The 18,107-nt window shown below is 56.3% G+C and overlaps 1 protein-coding gene across 2 annotated transcripts in view; it reads right to left on the bottom strand.

Annotated features, from left to right (window-relative positions):
• Positions 1-18,107, bottom strand: part of Nol4l (nucleolar protein 4 like) — a 107,100-nt gene that overhangs the window by 59,401 nt on the left and 29,592 nt on the right. Inside the window, exons 1-2 of one of the 2 annotated variants that reach the window (XM_047542568.1) lie at positions 11,336-11,403; positions 4,104-4,259 (exon numbers count right to left, since the gene is read on the bottom strand). In XM_047542568.1, coding sequence (XP_047398524.1) covers positions 4,104-4,175 — 72 coding nt within the window. In that variant the 5' untranslated portion in view covers positions 4,176-4,259; positions 11,336-11,403. Of the gene's footprint in view, positions 1-4,103; positions 4,260-11,335; positions 11,404-18,107 lie in introns of those variants that run through there. The other variant, XM_047542567.1, reaches the window with a different exon arrangement.

Raw genomic sequence — 18,107 nt, 5'->3', positions numbered from 1 at the left:
GGCTGGAGGCTCCTTCCTCTCGCACCTGCTCAGCGGATGGGCGGATGGCTGCAGGAGCAACCTGGCGAGGGCAGGGCTCATGCTGGGCACTCGGAGGACTGCAGCTGACTCTGGTCAGCAGCCGACCCCCAGGACTCTTCTGACGTGGCACCCCAGGTCAGGCCTCAGAAGATCTAAGTGGAGGACGTGGGGATGGACACTGGCACAGCTGGTGGGGAGGGGGAGGGTGGGGTTCCTGTCAGAGGAGCAGCCGGTCCTGACTCCGTGGAGTCCTGCTGGCTCAGCTGCCGCCGGGCAGAGACCTTTCTTCCAGGGCCTAAGGAGGGCACCCTGATCTGGCTGTGCTGCTGAGGGCTGTGTCCAGAGTAGGCAGGGACCCCTGTCACCACGTAGCCCACTGAGGGCACAGGAAGGATTCCCTCTCTAGGGGCAGAGCAGTGGCCACAGCTCTCCTGGCAGGGACCCCAGCAGTGGACCAAGGCTGGTAGGTGTGCCTTGGGGTGGGGGCACGGGCACACACCTCCTGTCTCTGGTCCCACAGAGGGGTAAAAGAGGTGACAAGGCCTCAGGGCCCTCTGAGGGCCCAGTGGCATCTCTGCGGCCCCCGCCCTTCCTGGAGGAGTCGGGAAGGTGCAGAGAGCGGCCGCACGCTCTGCTGCTGTGGGCACCGTGCAGGACCCCACCGCCTCACTGTTGCAGACATCTTTGGTTTCCCCCCCGGCACGTCCAGGAGCAGCAATGGGACTTCTATTTCTGTGGAGTGCGTGGCTGCCCTGGGCCATAGGACGAGTTGAAACCAGAAGGACAATCCTCACAGAGGCTCTTGCCAATAGGATGGTGGTTTTCAGATGGTTTCAGAGCTACAGACCCTGTTCTAGAAATAGACTCCCGTGCTGAAGCCCACAGCATGAAACAGATAAAGACGGAGCCGCCGCACTGAGGGAGGGAAGCTCCTGGGCCCTGTCGCCAGCTGGCTTCCCTGGCTGCCCCGGGCTGCCCGACGCCTTGCTCCTGGGGCCCCCTGCCTGGACACTGGGATACATGTGTGAATTTGCCTTTTCCATCTTTCTTAGTGGTAAAAACCGAGATGTCGAGAGAGATGTCGCTGGCAGGGAGAGCAGGAGCTATTTGCAGAGTCGCTGACTTGCACAGCCCCGTTTTCACTCCCCAACTCAGAGGCCGACAAAGACAGACGAGGCCAATTGGGGGGATTTGCACCACTTTACAGATCCTCCTTCTGCCCTGCGGGTGGATTAGCACGTGGTGGGCCTAGAGCAGCTGCTGACCACATCTGGCCCCAACTCCAAAGTGGCCTGGCAGCCGGATCAGGATCCGGGCTCTGGAACCCGATCTGGCTTCCCAGAACCCTGGGGGAGCAAGAGGAAGCAGCCCAGATAGGTGCAGAGACCAGAAAAGCAGGAAAGCCCCTTGGAAAAAGAACTAGTCTCCGATGAGGGTTCAGGGGCCTTGGTAGAACTATCTGGCACCTTCCCCAGACCTGGCACTGTAAGACCCCCTGGGACCCTGGGACCCTGGAGTCATGCATGAGAGGCTATGGTAGGGCTTCTGCCTGCCCACCGGCTGCAACTGACCACACACCCTTGGCTCAAATACCCCCAGCCTCGAGTTCATCACCACTGAGCTCTGATCCACTGCTAGACAGTGGTAGGTGCTGGGAAGTCCTTTTCCCATTTAAGAACTGGCCACCTTTAGCACCCTGAAGGTCTTCCCATCTCCCTACCAGTCCTCTGACCCCTACAGACGCCCCAGGCCTGAGGGAATCTGAAAAGCCCACTGTGCCCTAGAGACAGTGAGGCAGTCCTAGGATGCAGCTTTGGCAGAAGACATGGGGACAGATCCAAAGGCTCCTTAGCCAAGAGCTTGACACAAACCCTGTGGTGCCAGGCTGTGCCTCCCTGCAGCATTAGCATGGGGTTTCCTCAGGGGCTCTTTCCACAGACACGGATGGGGTGGGGTCCTTGTGTCTGCAGAGCACGGCTGAAGAGCTGGGCTCGGGTGCAGGAAGACGGGAACAAATGAAAAGAGGGGACAAAAGCATCCAGGCACCACCCCTGCCCCCCAAAAGAAACAGGATGGCATGAGAAGGATGACAGATGGGGAGGGGGGAGGGCGAGGAGGCAAACGGGGGAGAGGGAGGCGACAGGCTCCTCGGCCTCACACCCGCTGCAGGAGGCCTGGCCTGCTCGGCTCAGCCTTGGCCCTGCTGCTGAAATTCCAGCTCTGTGTGCAGCCCAGCTGGCTCCGTGCCAGTCATGTGCCAGCTCCAGGCTGGGCAGCGGGAAGTGGGGCACGCGGCGGGCATATGGACGAGAAGCCAGGAGGAGCAGAGCAAAGGGCTAGATGTCCGCTTGGCCCAGGGACACGGCACTGACAGGACCAGCCCCGCCTCGCCCTCTCCACAGCATGGAGGCCACAGACCCAGGAGGTGGGACAGTCCTGTTGCTGGCTACCGAGAGGGCCAGGGAAGCACCCAGTCTGGGGGCCCATCTGCGTAGACCACAGCAAGCGGCCCTGAGGGGTTGGCAGAAGGGCAGGGTGAGGACTGTAGGGCAAGGGCTCTGGGGTCAGCTGAATGACCTCGCCAGGTGGCGATCTCGGGGCGCAGTTTCCTCATCGTAACATGGGGCTGATGGCAGCATGGGCTTTACACGCGACGCTCTTGCACCCGAAGCCAGCGAGGCGGGCGCAGGAGTGCTGCGTGCAGAGCCTGACGCGCCCAGGGCCCAAATGGTAGAGGTGGCGCTGGGACAAGGAGCTGGGTCTCCCCAAGACCAGGGCTGGCGCCCTGCTTCTAGGGTCCCCTGGAGGGAACGCCTGGGACCCCTCCCTAGCCACGCCCTGACGCACACACGGAGGCAGGGCCGGGAGATGATGGCCAACTCCCGCTTTCCCCGGCCGGTCCCCACCTCTCTGAAGCCCTCGGCACAGGGGGCTGTCCCCCAATACCCACCCCAGGCCAAGGCCTTCCTCTGAAGACGAGGACGACCAGATTGCTGCTCTCCAAAAATCAGGCCACGTGGGGAAATCACAGACTTATTTAGGACGCCTCTGCCGGAGTCCAAGTTGTCCACACAGAGACCTTGGGGCCTCACGGCCGCCTTAGGCGGGCGGCCGGCCACACAGGCACATCTCTAGCAGTCAAGGTCGGCATGGAGCGGGGGAGGCCAGCTGCCACTCCAGTGCTGAGCGACCTCAGTTCTCTGACCACAGGACTGCTGTGGGCTGAAGGCGCGTGAGGAGCTTGGCTTCCAGGGCCCGGGTGGCACGAGCCCTGGCGACAGGCTCAGCTGTGAGGGTCCCCCGGGGACATGGGATCCAACATAGCAGGCCCCTCCTGCAGGGCAGAGTTGGGTCCTCTGCTCTAGCCATGGTCCCTTGTCTAACCCTCCCCCATCTGTGCTGTTTCCCACCCTGTGTTGCCAGCTCTGCTTAGAAGGCTGGTGACAAGCCACCTTCTCCCTGAAGCCCACAGGCTTGGCACTGAGTGCTGGGGCTGGCAGCCTCTGCTGAATGGCCCGGGGACAGGGGTTTTGCTTCCTTAAAGCTGGCCTTGGAGCCGCGTCTGCTTTGCTGTGTCTTGCCTGTGCCCTCAGCCTCCCCACCCTAGATCCAACTGTGACCTCCTATACAGTGAGCAGCAGGTCCTCCGACTTCCCCGGGAAACTCCCAGTACTGGCTGGGCAGGGTTGTGGGGGGACTGGATAACGTCACACTGGACAGGCACAGGGTGCAGGCCAGCCATGGAGGCTTCTAACTACCTGCCCCCACCCCAGCAGGCTGCAAGAGGCTGGGGCGGGCTCAGTGGAAACCAGGAAGAGGAGGGCTTCCTCCCTGCCTGTCCCTCCTTCCCTCCCTCTCACTCCCTCAACCTGCTTCTCCTTTGTGCTCAGACCACAGAACCCGCCCCCTCGCCCTGTGAGCCATCTCTGGCTGCCATGTCCTTGCCCTGTGCCCCCCTGGGTCCCCAAAGGCCATTTCATCACGCCTCAGCTGCCCGCCCCGCCCCCGCCCGACATGTGCGGAGCCCGTGGCCTCCTGCCAAGGCCTGGGGCCGCCCGCGGAGGCAGGGACAGGAATCTCACCGCACGGTAGGTTTTCTTCTGCCCAGCGTGCTTGGGGGCTTTGCCTGGCTCCGCCGAGCTCTCCACATGCATCGAGTAGATGATGTCAAAGAAATCTTCCACCACAGCGACCCGCTTCAGAGAGATGCCCTCGGGCTCCGACAGGCCATCTGCCCCCTGCGACAGGGTGGACAAGCCGTGTTAGTGTCAGGGCTGATGGTGGGTGAGAGCTGGGCCCTGAGGCTGGGCCAGGGGTCGGGCAGGGGTGGTGCTGCTCCCCAACCAGGCTGGCACTGCCTCTCTCCCTGGGCAGGGCCTGGGACGGGAGAGAGCCTGCCGAGAGGGCTCAGGAGGGGCTGCTGCTACCAAACCCACCAGCAACAACGGGCAGAGAACCACAGCAGGGAAAATACAAATTGAGAAGCCAAGAGGCTCCATGTTCATGATTTCAGACAGATTGTGCCAGACTCGGGGCGGGGAGCTCTCAAATCACACGCTGTGCCAAGACCATCCTGGGAGTCTCTGGGGAGGGGGAGTGCTAAATAGATGCGGCCCCATCAGGAGCTCGCCAATTAGCAGTAACCTTTCACTGTGGTCCTGGGCTGGGGCCCCAGGAGACCAGCTCCCATCACCTGGGTGGCTCCTGCCTCCACCCTGGCCTTGCTGAAAAGCTTTTCACCACTGCCCGTCACCCTCCCCACCGCAGCTGAGCACCAGCCACAGCACCCGGGCTCTTTGTGTGTGGGGATCCACAGAACACCATGCACAGGGCCACGTGGAGGTGGCAGGCTGTGGGCACGGTGGCTGTGGGCTGTGGGCCTCTCATCAGGCTGGCATGAGTGCTGTCAGCGGGCCCTGACAAGGTGTGCCAGGATCAAGACAGTCCTCTGCAGCAAGCAGCTGCTGGGCCGGCCGGCCTGCCCTCCCCTGCCCGCGGAGGAGGGAGGCTGCGGGGACACTCCAGGGCGTGTGGCTGGGCGAGGCCAGGGCTGCCAGGACGCAGCTCCCCATCCACAGAGCATGGGACGAACACAGACCCAGGGACACCAGGCTTTCAGCTGTCACCTCCCCTTACAGGAAGTCTGGGAGGGCCTTCAGAGGTCAAGAGCAAGCAGTGCAGAGCGGACTGGGGACAAAGGAGGCAGACTTCTCTGAAAGTGCCAAAACACGTCTCCAAGTTAGTCTTCCCCAGAGACCCCAAACTCAAAGACGTCAGCTGTCTGTTCACTTTCCAGCACCTCAAACTGTATCTGACACACAGTAGGCCCTCAGTAAACAACTACTCAATGAGTGGCATCTGGGCAGGGAAGTGTAATTACTATTATTATCATTATTTTTAGTTCTGGGGATTGAACCCAGGGGTGCTTTACCACTGAGCCACATCTCCAGCCCTTTTTATTATTATTTTAATTTTGAGACAGGGTCTAAGTTGCTTAGGGTCTCACAAAGTTGCTGCGGTTGGCCTTGAACTTGTGATCCTTCTGCCTCAGTCTCCCAAGTTGCTGGGATTACAGGCATATGCCACTGCACCCAGCTTGGGTAGGGTGGCTTAGACACACTCTGTCCCATCACTTAAATGGCTGCGTGACCTGAGCAGTTACCTTGCTTCTCTGGTCCGCAGGTCCTTCTGTTATATAATAGGGATAAAGAAGCCCCTTTCCCAGGAGCTTCGGTGAGGAATACATGAGATGCGTGTGTGCCACTTACTACAGAGCCTGGCACATGGGGGCCACTCCACAGACACCATTATTAAGAAGTGCTTTGCAGCTGGCCAAGTTTCCCTCAGGTGTGACAAAGCTGAACATTGTCACAACCCTGGGAGGTTGTCGAGGGTCAAATCCTGCCTGCAGGACAGAAGCAGGGAAATGGTAGAGATGGTTTAGGATCTCAGACTCTGTGGTCCACATGGAACACTGGCTGCTGGCTGGTGGTACTCACAGTGCCTCCTGGCCACAGGCCGGCTTTGGTTCTACCCAGCGCCTTCATCGTGCCATGATGTGCAGGCAGGCTGCTTCTTCACCACTACCTGCTTGAAGCGCAAGCAGATGGGGGAGGAAGGCATCTGGACGTCTGGGGTATGGGGCACCGAAGCTAGAGCTAGTAGGCAGCATCCCTGCCTGGTGACCCTGGGTGGTGACCCTCCAGCCCTGTACAAGGCCTTCTTGCCAGTGGTTTCCTTCCTGGTCAGAACCCACTTCAGTGGGGACTTTCCAGATAGCAGGTGTGCATGCGTGCAGGAAAGCTGTCTGCTGGTCATTCTTTGCTCTGGGACTGGGCAAACTTCTCTGTGCTTCTCTTACGAAATGAGATAAGCTATAAAATTCTATGACTTTTCTGTTTTAAACGAGGCATCACTTTTACCTCTTTCTTGGGCTATCTCATTCCCTCTGAAGTCCTAAGCCATCTGTGAGGGCTCATCAATGACAAGCTTGCTGGTAAGCTAACTTGAAACTGCCTAGCACTTTGTGGATCTTCAAATATTCTCATGACAGAATGGGGAAGAGACAAATATTATGTATTGGGGATTTCAACCCAGGGGCCCTTTACCACTGAGCCACATCCCTAGCCCTTTTTGAGTCAGGGTCTCACTAATTGCTGAGGCTGGCCTGGAAACTGTGATCCTCCTGCCCCAGCCCCCAGAGCCACCGGGATTACAGATGTGCACCACTGCACCTGGCAGTTATAATTCTAACCAAAGGTTCATATTGGCAAAACAAACAAATGAACTTTAAGAATGAATACAACTGGGGGCTGGGGTTGTGGCTCAGTGGCAGAGCACTTGCCTAGCATATGTGAGGCACTAGCTTCGATCCTCAGCACCACATAAAAATAAATAAATAAGAATAAAGGCATCGTGTCCATCTACAACTAAAAATATATATATTTAAAAAAGAATGTTACAATGAATTGAAATGCAGTCTGTAAAAATAAAAAATTAATTAATTAATTAAAAAGAATGAATACAACTGACCAGGCATGGTGGTGAATGCCTGTAATCCTGCAGTTCTGGAAGCTGAGGCAGGAGGATCACAAGTTCAAGGACTGCCTCAGCAACTTAGTGAGGCTTCAAGCAACTTAGTGAGATTCTGTCTCAAAATAAAAAATAAAAAGGGCTAGGGATGTGGCTCAGTGGTTAAGTGCCCTGGGTTCAATCCCTGGTACCAAAACAAACAAACAAACAAACAAACACAACCAGGTTTCTATTTCTTAATCTGGGTGTGGTTATTCAGTTATAAAGGTGTGTTCAGTTTATAAAAAGCCATTAAACAGAATATGTACAAACAGTATGTCTGTTAAACTTTCATTTTTTTAAAAATGTTAATTTTTCAAAAAGTATCAAGGGGAAGTTTTCACATTTTGATAACCTGAATCCAGAGGCAAAAAAATGGGTTTAGCTAATTAAAGCAAACAGACTTCCCTGCTCCTAAAACTATTTCAGGCCAGAATGCAGATGTTTCTGGAAAAAGAAGGGGATGTAATCGGGTGGGAAGGAAGGGAGAACACTCCAGTGGGGAGACAATGTTTCAGGGAGGTAGGGTGGAGGTGCCCTCTGACCACCTCTGTGACCTGGGAGAGGCATTTTTCTTCCTTATTTCTTGAAGTTCAGTTTCCTTACCTACAACATGGGCCTAAAAAGCCCTAAAAAGTTGGCTGTCTCACAGATCGAGGGGAACGTGTGTCAGGTGTTTGGCACATACAGACTTGGTGTTCTGTGTACGAATCTGCTCTTATCTCCTGTTTCTCTGACACACTCAGGTTATAAAATGGGTCCCCTGGGGTATTAATCATCAAAAGAAGAGAAGCATTTATTTAATTATTAAATAATATATAGACTGCCCCACAAACTTAGAATAAGTTTTCCTAAACTTGAAGCGTAACTAACTGGCCCGGGTAAAATAGTGAAATGCACCGCCCAGGGCTGGCCCGTCTCCGTTCCAGCCTCCCATCCCCATTCCCAGGCAGACTCGGTAAGCCGCGGATTTGCACCTAGTCCAATATGACCATAACATCATCCAAGAGAAACTCTTCAGGGTAGCAATTATCAGCAGTAGCTCCCTCTTTAAAAATTGATTGCTATTTCCCCTGATGTTCCAACTTGGGTCCTGTAATCTGCCTAGCTCTATGGCAGAGACACGCAGGAGAGAAGAGGGCCCGTAGCAACCATAATGCAAAACACACCAGGTCTGCAGAGCCACACCTTGAACCGTCCTCTGGCGAGCTGTGGCCACCTGGACTCCATGTGTGCAATACCCTAAGGGAAGAACACTGGGACATCTGTGTGGCCTTCAAGGAGAACCCTGGGAAGACGGTAACAAAGGCTCTGACAGCAGTCACGTGCACGGCCATCGCTGCCATGCCCCGCATCCACAGAGGTAATAACCTGCATGCAGAAGGCTGCAGGAGGTGCATGCGTCCCTAGCTGGGAATGCAGACAGGGCTCCGAGGCAAGGGCTGCTAATTAAGGGAGCAGAAAGCACCTTCCACAGCCTTGGGATGTCCCTGCCAACTCACTTCTGCCTTGTACCCAAATTAGCTTCATCAAATCCATTGTTCTAAGCAAGCTGCACACTGGATTGACAGAACCACTTCCTTTTACTTATGGGGCTGGATCAAGAGGGGACCTGGAATCTTCTGACTATCCCAGCTTCCTGGAAATACTCAACAGGAGTGACGGAAAGGAAACCCTAGCACCTCGTGTTCAGGAGAGCCGTGATAAACACAGTCACCTGTGCAGGACCAGCCCCTGGGGTCTCCCTCTGTGGGGACGAGCACTGCCATGGTAACATACTCCCTCCATTCCAACCACCCAGCCTCCAAACAGCCGGCCAGACCCTGGCCAAGGAAACCAGACCTCCCGATCGTTTTAAAATGGATGGCACATTAACTTATTCAGACATCGCCAACTCCCTCAAAGTTCAGTTCTTAAACTAAAGATAGTTGCAAGTCATTGAGGAAATCATCAACCGTCTAATTATTGCTGATATATCAAAATACTTGGAACAGCGGCCCTCAAAGTCTGGGCCCTAGACAAGCAGAGGCTTGTTAAAAATTCAGATTTTCAGGTTCTACCTCAAACCTACCAAATCTGATGGTCTGTCTCTCCCTACCCTGCATGCCTTCCTGGTACTGGGGATTAACCCCAGAGTGCTCTACTCCTGAGGTACACTCGAACCCCTTTTGTTTTTAATTTTGAGATAGGGGCAAGGTTGCTTGGGTCAGCTTCAAACTTGGGATCCTTCCCTCAGCCTCCTGAGTAGCTGGGATTACTGATGAGTGCCACTGTGCCCAGCTCTGGGGGTTTTAATGGGCCCTCTAGGTGATTCTGATGCCAGAGATTTGAGAACAGATTAAAATGTCTCTGACTGAGACAGGGAGGTAACTGGTAGGGAACTGGTACTGGTTCATTAAATATAGACATGCTCTGTGCTTCCAGGCCTAATACATTAAAATTTTCATCTCTAGTGAAGGCCAATTTTCCTAATAGTAGGAACAAAAGAATCTTATTGGGCAACATTAGTATAAATTCAAGACATCTGCCCAGAAACTTAATGGGGATTACAGAAGAAGGGGCAGGCACCCCCGCCCCCTGCCACTGTTCCCCATCCTGACATTAGATTTTTTTTTTCCTCCATGGCAAAGTAATTAATACTTAAGAAGGTCATCCCTTGACAGGTCTTTTCTGACTTCCTCAGTTTCCTCAAACGATCTGAATGCTCAGCACGAAAGGCTTGCTATGTCCAGGGCTACAGACCAATGAGGGGCATCGGCATGTCTTACCAAGTTATTAGGCAGGCTCCTGCCAGGGGCTCATGATTTTGGGAGTCATCCCTCAGGTAAGCTCCCGAGTCTGATGGAATCTTGCCTGTCTCCCCACAGAAGCCAATTAAATGGACCCCTGCCCTTGATGGCAAGAGCAGTCCAATTGCTAATGGACTGCAATTCTGTCATTCCCCCTCGGAACTTCGAAGTCACTTGCTGGTAATAAGTTACATACTTATCAAGGTGGGATCACCATTTTAGGCCACTGGGGTGCCGTTTAGTGCACCACCATCACTGTATTAGCCGAGTATGCCTTCCAGCGACAACAAGACCATGTTGAGAGAATGTCGCTAACTAGAGGGAATATTTCTCAACTGGGGTCCTCCTATGGTAGAGGAAGAAACCACAGAGAAAGTCCTTAGGATATGCCCTCTTGGTGCATGAAAATCAACACGATTGCCATTAGAGGACAAAATCAGTAGGCAGAGCCCACCTCGGGGAAAACAAACCTTTGGCCGCCAATTGTTTGGGAGCTGGGACTTCAGGGGGTTGATTGCACAGGCGACTGGGATGCTGCTCCATCCCATCCAGGCCAGCCCCAAAGTGGCCGAGATTGCAGGCTAAGGGACTGTGCATGCTATCAGCATGCCTCCCACCCTCTGCAAACTGGCTCTTCTTCCTGTCCCCCAAACCCTGCTGACTGAATGAATTCAGCTGGGTCTGGGGTTTGGGAAGTTTTGGGGAGTTTCCTACAAAGGCTCATCAACTCCAAGGCAGGACTGAAAGAAGCCCTAGCGGGAGGAGTTGGCCCTGGCGAAGGGGCCCAGAGGAACAGGAAAGAGGTGGAGAGGAAATTTTAAAACCACACAAAGCCGAGAGAATTGCAAGGAAAATAGAATGGAGAGCATCACCTGAACATCCAGAAATTTTCTCCCGCGTCCCCTAAAGAAGGGGGTCATGATTTGTGAAGGGCGAGCAGATGATTGAGGGAGAGATTGCTTAAAGAGAACCAGGACAGTATTTTAATTTCTCTTGGTTGTGAATACTACCTACTGGGGACTGGAAACAAAACAAAATAGAAAAACAAACAAAAAGACCCCAACCAACCTACAACAAAAATCCACACCAATGAAAATTCCAAAATGAGGGTTCACACTGGAAGTTTGTGATCCACAGTTTCAATGAGCTCTGCAGGCCAGGACGGGGCAGAGGGATGAGACCCTCCCCGTAAATAAACAAAACACACAAACCAGGCACTGAGGACTCGGCGAGGCACCTGCCTCTTCTCCACCTTGTGCTCAATCTCCAACTGTTAGTGCAGAGCTGCTGCCTCCAGAGTCGCACCTGCCATCTGGAACAGCCTCACATATTCCAAGACCTCCTTTCTGCTTCGCTGAACCTCCATCTTCTTTCAGATGGAGCTGGGGACTGAAATGCTCACCCTGGGTCGCAGGGAAAGGTGGTTGGGATCAGCCCCCAGACAACAGCACTACCTTCAAGGGATGCCATATCCTTCGGGCAGCTCCAAATAGTTTGTTTTCTTCTCTTTCTCTCTCCCTTCTTTCCTTCCTTGTTAACTCTGGGCTGTCTTAAAAGGGTGTGTGGGGGAGGGCATGGAAACGGGTGCCAAACTGTCCCCTGAGGAAGGAGAGGAGCTGGGGCAATGCAAATCCTGATAACAATGACCGGGATGGGATGGACGGCGTGGAAGGCAGGTCCTCTCCAGCCTCCCTTGCTTGACAAGCCGCGGTCACAGCCTGGCTGCAGGATTTTGGCCTGGGCAGGTGGTGGCAGGAAGCTGCCCTAGAGATGAAGTAACAGGCCTGCTGACAATCCAGCCCCGACCTCAAGCAAGGAAGGGGTCCTGGTGGGCCTCAATTCCTCCCTGGGCGAGTTGACACCACATGCACAATGGCTTTCCACCTCACGGGATGGCTATGGGAACCCAAATGATGCACAGATACACCCGCCCTCGGCAGGACGCCCATAAACGACCGCTGTCACCACCACTGAGGAGGGGCGCTCTCCAGGACTCTGGGGACCCTCTTTCCCCCAGGCGTCACGGTCTAGGACGGGAGTCGGGATCGCCGAAGAAGAGGTTCTAGGCGGAAGGGGGCGGCCCCGAGCCTGATAGGCCCCGCGGGCGGGTCCCCCGGGGCCAAGGAGGGCGGCCCGGGTGCACTAACGAGCGGGGGCCCCAGGTGCGGGCCCCGCCCGGGCGGGGCTGGGGGAGGAGGAGGGGAGGGGGAGGGGCGCGGCCCGCGCGCTAATGACTGTTGACAGCGCGCGCTGAGGCCGGCCGGGCCGCGCGCGCCGCTGACAGCTGCTCGGGCGGGGGGCGGGGCGGGGGCGAGGCTGCTCGCGCTCCCTCCACGGCGCACGCGCGTGCGCCCCGACGGGGAGGGGCAGAGAGGCGCGCGCGCGCGCGCCGGCCCGGGTTCGGAGGGCCTGCTGGAGCGACTCGCGCGGGCTCCTCGCGGGCAGGCAGGTAATGAGAGTAACCATGGCAACCCACCAGAGGAAGTGTATTCTGCAGGAGACGTTAATCCCCTCTCCCCGGAGCTGGGACAGCCTGACTTTCCATTCTCACACAGTAATTAGATACCAGCTGTCAGTGCAGGGGGGACGGCTCCGCGGCTGCAGCCCGGCTAGGGGGGACGCACAAAGCGGGCGGGGGGACGCAGGGAGGAGGGCGTTAAAGACACAGGGACGCTTTGCGGCGGCGCGCCTCCCGGGCTCCGGCCTCCCGGGGCGCGCCCGCTCACCTGGAGACCCCGCCCGCACGGGGCCCCGCCCACCTCACGCGCACCTGCTGCGCGCGCGCCTGCCCGCCCTCGCGTTCCCGCTCCCAGCCCCGCCTCCCCGCTGCAGGCGCACCTGCCCTGCTCCGCCCTCCCGGGACGCTGCCCACCTGTCCTTTGTGCGGGGCGGTACCATTCGATCTTGCCAGCTCTCCTTCAGGGAGCGCCCGCTATGTGCCAGGCGCTGTGCCAAGCCTGATCTCGTGTAATCCTCACAGACCCTCTGCGGTAGGCGCCTCTGCTGCTCCCCGCCCAAGGCGCAGCGGGGTGTGGCGGTTTGCCCAGGGTCATGCAGACTTGAACCCCCATCCCGATGCCCATTTAACCACCGAGCTGCAGCACCTCCCCATCGTATCCACATCCGTTATAGCTCAGGGCCTCCCAACCCGCTCCGGGGACAAAACAATCACACTGGTGGCTGGCGTCATGGGGCACCTACTGAGTGCCAAGTATTCACTGCCTCTTTTCACTTTCTCAGCAGCCCCGGGAGATTTATTAGCCCCGTTTTACGGGTGCAGAAACGGAGGCACAGAAAGCTGGAGCGACTGGTCCAGTCAGGAAGGTTCAGGGTGCAGAGCTGGGGCTCAAACCCAGGAAGTCAGACTCCAGGATCCGTGCTCCCAGCTACTGCGCTGTTAACCCACCCCTGGATTCCTGGTGGTCGAAGACCAGCGCTTCTTTCCACTGTTCAGCCCGCCCAGGTCCTATCCCAGCATCGTTAGGACAGGAGCCACCTTTCCTAGCCATACCTGAGAAAGCTAAGAAGTCTCTAGCCCTAAAGCCATAGCCAGGTCCCTAATTTTTGTCCTGTCTCCCAGCAACCCTTGCTGTCAGCACAGGTATATGCTAGTAAGTCTTCTCTGCCAGCCTCTCCATTTCCCAGATAGGAAAACCAAGACTGCCAAAACAAGAAGTTGGGGAGATGGCCGGTAAAGCCTCTGGGGAGAATTCAGTCTCCTTAGGCCCAGTTGTGCCCCCTACACCCCACCCCACAATCAATGGGGGGAGCACACCAAGGAGGGGCAGGAAGTGCAGAGAGGCAGAGCCGGCTCTGTGTCCCCAGTGGCGGCGGGTGTCTGGGGCAGGAGGAGGCTATCTGATCCCTTCCCCACTGCCCCGGCCATGACCTCCTTCCTCCCTCCCTCTCTCTTTCTCTCTCTCTTTCTCTCTCCCTCCCTCCTCCCCCATGGCCAGGGTAGCCAGTACCCTGGGCTGCAGCTGAGAACCCAACCATTCTGCGACCCAGCAGAATTCCAGTGGGAGGAGGGGTGCGAGGAGGCTGGGCCCAGGCTTTAGGGACAGGGGCACCCCTGGGGCTGCCCCACCCTGCATGGGCCAAGGCTGGGCTGCCACCAACCTCACCGTTTCCTGCCTCCGCTCTCCCCATCTCTCAGTAGCAGAGCAGCCTAAATTTGGCTCGAGGAGGGAATGGGGGAGGTGGCGGCAGGCGGGTGCTGTCAGAGGCCAGGGCATAGCTCCTGTCTAGCCGGCTGGCATTTTTGCTGTCTGGAGGAGGGCAGGGGGGCTCGGCAGGCAGCCCTCTCCCGGAAAGGGAGATGTTCGTACCTTCTGACATGCGCTGACTAATGTGCAAACGACATGCAAACTGGGCTTTGGATCCGGAGCTCAGCCAGCAGCCGCTCACTGCTGCTTTGGGGGACGAGGGCAGCACCAAGCCCACTCCCCAGGGTGGGGGGACAGGGTGTCCGGGCCCGGACCTTGGGAGACAGTTTCCTCCAGCTGTGGGACTCCATCCGAGTGGCTGGGCCTTTTGGGTCCCAGCCTGAGGGCAGGGCCCTGGCGTTGTCTGCCTGCTCTGGCAGTGCTGGGCACGCCCTGTTGCATGGTTAGGCCCACGAGTTCTGTCGCTGCCCTGCCAGGTTTGACCCCAGCTCTCCACTGGCCACTTGGGTGAATTACTCAACAGAGCACCCAGGCAAACAGCTCATGGGACAGGACATCCCACTTCCCTTCCCTGGAAGCTGGGCACAGGCACATGGCCCGAAAGAGCCCAGGCTTTGAAATAAGACCTAGATTCCAGACTTGGCTCAGCCAGTGAGTGAGGCTTTCTGGGATGCACTCCCTGCCCACATCTGGGAAATGGGTTCAAGACATGTCCCCACAAGTCTCATTACTCTGCATTTGACCTCCACCTCTGTCCTGTTCTCTTCTCTCTTCCTCTCTTGGCCGCTCTGTCCTGTTTTCCCTGTGTCTATACAGTTGTGGATTTCTTGCAGTCTCTCTTTCCTCTCTCTCTCCATGTGTCTTGGTGACCTTGGACAAGTCACTGCCTGTTAAGAGTCTCATCTGCACATTGGCTAAATGAGGGTAATGAGAAGTGGATGATGGACTGTCTGAGTCTTGTGGCCCAAGGGCACTTGATAGGTAGCAGCTCTTTACAACGCCCACCCACCATCCCAAATATCCAGGAGCGGTGGCTGTGTCCTCAACTCCATTGGGCCTGGGGTGTTGGGGCCCACTCCTTGGTAGCTCTGTTTAACCCCAGATAACTGCTCTCCTGCCCCTTGGCCAGGGCTGATATGAGCTGAATCCAACTTCCTGCCACCCAAAAGCCACTTCCTGTCAAACTTGAGTTGATACCAGAAGAACTTGTTTTCTGTGCACAGAGCAGTCCCTGAAGGGGCAGCCCCCCGCCTGCTCCCGGGTCAGCCTTGTTTCATTTGCTGGTCTACCTGGTGGAACAGGGGAAGATGGAGACTCTGCCCTCCCCACCTCTGCACCTGCCTGTTCTGCCCTGAGGTTGTCCCCCAGCCACCAGCTATCCTAGAAAGGGTGCTCAGTGTCCCTCCGGGCCCAGACAGACCCATGTAGGCTGACACACAGTCTGACACAGCCCCACACAGAGCCTCGGTAGCCACCAGGCAAGTGGGCGAGGACTCAGAGACAATGCGTATGACTGTCATACACAGCTATGATTGCAGAGGCACATGCACACACAGCCTCACACAGGACAGACATGGGACAGTCGTCCACAGTTACAAGCGGTCACAGAGTCCCATGCAGTTACACACGGTCTCAGAATCGCTCCTTCCTCACGCACATGTACCCAATAGGAATGTCCCACCCAGTTCCGCACATGTGCCCGGCACCCCCTTGCAGATGTATTCACCGAGTCAGCAAATGCTCCTCAGGGTCTGCTCTGTGCCAGACCTTGGCTAGCCCATAATAGGAACTTCTGGAATAGTAACAAATAATCAGTGGCCCATGCTGTTCCCTCGGTTTCCTCATCTGTGAAATAAGAGCCCTGCCTCAGCGGCTTTTGGGAGGAGTCGGGAGCTAATGCACATAAAGCCCCTGGTCTGTGTATGGCCCATGGAGGGCGCCATCTAAGTAAGGTTGTCTCAGTTACCCAGGAGCATCACTGTGCCCAGCTCCGTGCTGCACACCTGAACACCTTCTCTCCGAGTCCTTGCCCAAGTCCCCAGCAGCTGGAGTCACTGCCCCCCATTTTACAGATGAGGAAACTGAGTCCACAGGGCACCCACTGATCTTGTCTCTGCTGCATACCATCTCCATGCAGAACTCCTGCTCACTCGACCTGGAATAACTTCCTACTGTCCTCTGTGGCCCGCCTCTTCTGAGCTGCCTTCTTGCACAGGAACCCCCGGGGAGCCCCTGGCAGCCCCTGTCTTCTTCCCTGAAGCCCAGGGGATCTCCCACTGGACTCACTGTCAATAGTAAGGTCCGTTTTGTCCATTCTCACCACGTTCTATTCCTTGGCACATAGTAGGTACTCTACTATTTCAGAATTAAAAGAATAAACAAAGCTACTAAGGACAGAGTCCCACATTGAATCCAGGACACTGCATGGCTGGAGCTCATTTCTACACGGTGGTGTTCTTCCTACTACCAGCGGCTCGTACTAACAAGGGAGAGAATGAATGGATGAGCAAATCCAAGGTATCAAGACCCCAGGCCAGTGACTCAGGGCCAACCTCCTTCATTTCCTGGCAGTGTGGACCTGAGCCAAGCTCCAGGCACCTCGGATGGTGGTGGGGTTGACGGGCCGCCTGAAGCCGGCTGTCAGGAGTTGGTCTGGCCAGAGCTGCCAGCAGGGGAGACCAGCTGGCGGTGCAGGGTCCATTGGCCCAGGCCTGGAATCTGAGACGCCCTCAGAGGCACCGCTTCTCTTTGGGCCCCCACAAACTGGCCTTTGTTCCCCAGGCCAGCCAAGACCCAGCAGCTTGGGCTTTCTCTGCCCGCGGCACCCGCGCTGCGCTGGCGGGGTAAATGGGCCGGCCTCCCCTCTGTCCCTGCCCAGGACGTTGCTTCAGGACTAAATGGAGATGTAATTTTCTATACAAATCCATGACAATTTAGATGGAGTGATTGTCATTGGCTTTTCAATGGGGGTTTTGTCCGGTGCCGGTGGCTAGAACTGGGTGGCCTGTTTGAGGCAGGCTCCATTTAAATGACAATAAAGTAATAATATTGAGGACTTGTACAGTGCCCAGTGGCCCTCCTGGACCCTCCTGGAGCCTCATGTTTATGGAGCTGGTCCTTCGCTCGGGCTGTCTGGACAACTGGATGGTGGGGTCACTGAGCCTGGAAGAGGAGCGGCCAGGTCTTTGGGCTTGTGGACACGGGGCTCAGGATGGCTGGGGCACTGTTTACCTGCTCCTCATTTCTTACACACTCACTAACCAGTGCCACTGCAGGCTGGCTGCTAGTCCAGGTGTGGCGGTGCCAATAGAGAGCCTCCCGGCCGGGTCAGAGGAAAGAGGCTGCAGCCCATGCAGCACGGTGCCCAAGGGCACAGGCCCAAATCCTACTCCACCTCTGCTTTTTTCTTGTTTTTTTTGTTTTTGTTTTTTTGTGGTACTGTGATGGAACCCAGGGTCACTTTTTACCATGGAGCTTCAGCCCCCACCCCTTTTACTGTGAGATAGGGTATTACTAAGTTGTCAAGGCTGGCCTTGAACTTGTGATGCTCCTGCCTCACCCTCCGGAGAGCTGGGATCACAGGTGCGCACCACAGCACCTGGCCCTACTCCACTTCTGACTCGCTTCCTGAGCTTCGGCAAGTTACTTAACCTCTCTGTGCCTCAGTTTCCTGAGCCCCAAAACAGCTACAGTAGAGCTCATTCTGAGGCTGAAACACTTCCATAGGCTCAGCCAGTTCCCGGCAAGTGGAAGGTACTATATATAGTTATTGCTGTTATTCATTAAAGGCTCCAGCCTGGTGGCAGACTGACTGGGTGACCTTGGGCACGTGACTTCACTTCTGTCAACCTCCATTGGCTTCTCTCTAAAATGGGGTTTTGGAGAACTGACCCCACAGGGCGGTGAGGATGTGAGGACAGGATGCTCCCCAGACGAGATCTCCCGCCACTGCGGTACCTGGCCTCCAGCAGCTCGCCATCCAGTGAGAATTACAACATCAGGCATTGGGGACAGAAAGGGAGCCCGTCTCCACTTGTCAGGGGACACGGCAGGAGCGAAG

This window comes from Sciurus carolinensis, chromosome 2 (genome assembly GCF_902686445.1).
Source record: "Sciurus carolinensis chromosome 2, mSciCar1.2, whole genome shotgun sequence".
In the NCBI taxonomy this organism is placed as follows: domain Eukaryota; kingdom Metazoa; phylum Chordata; class Mammalia; order Rodentia; family Sciuridae; genus Sciurus; species Sciurus carolinensis.
The sequence above is the reverse complement of the archived record's forward strand: the minus strand, read 5'-3'. Positions and strand labels throughout refer to the sequence as shown.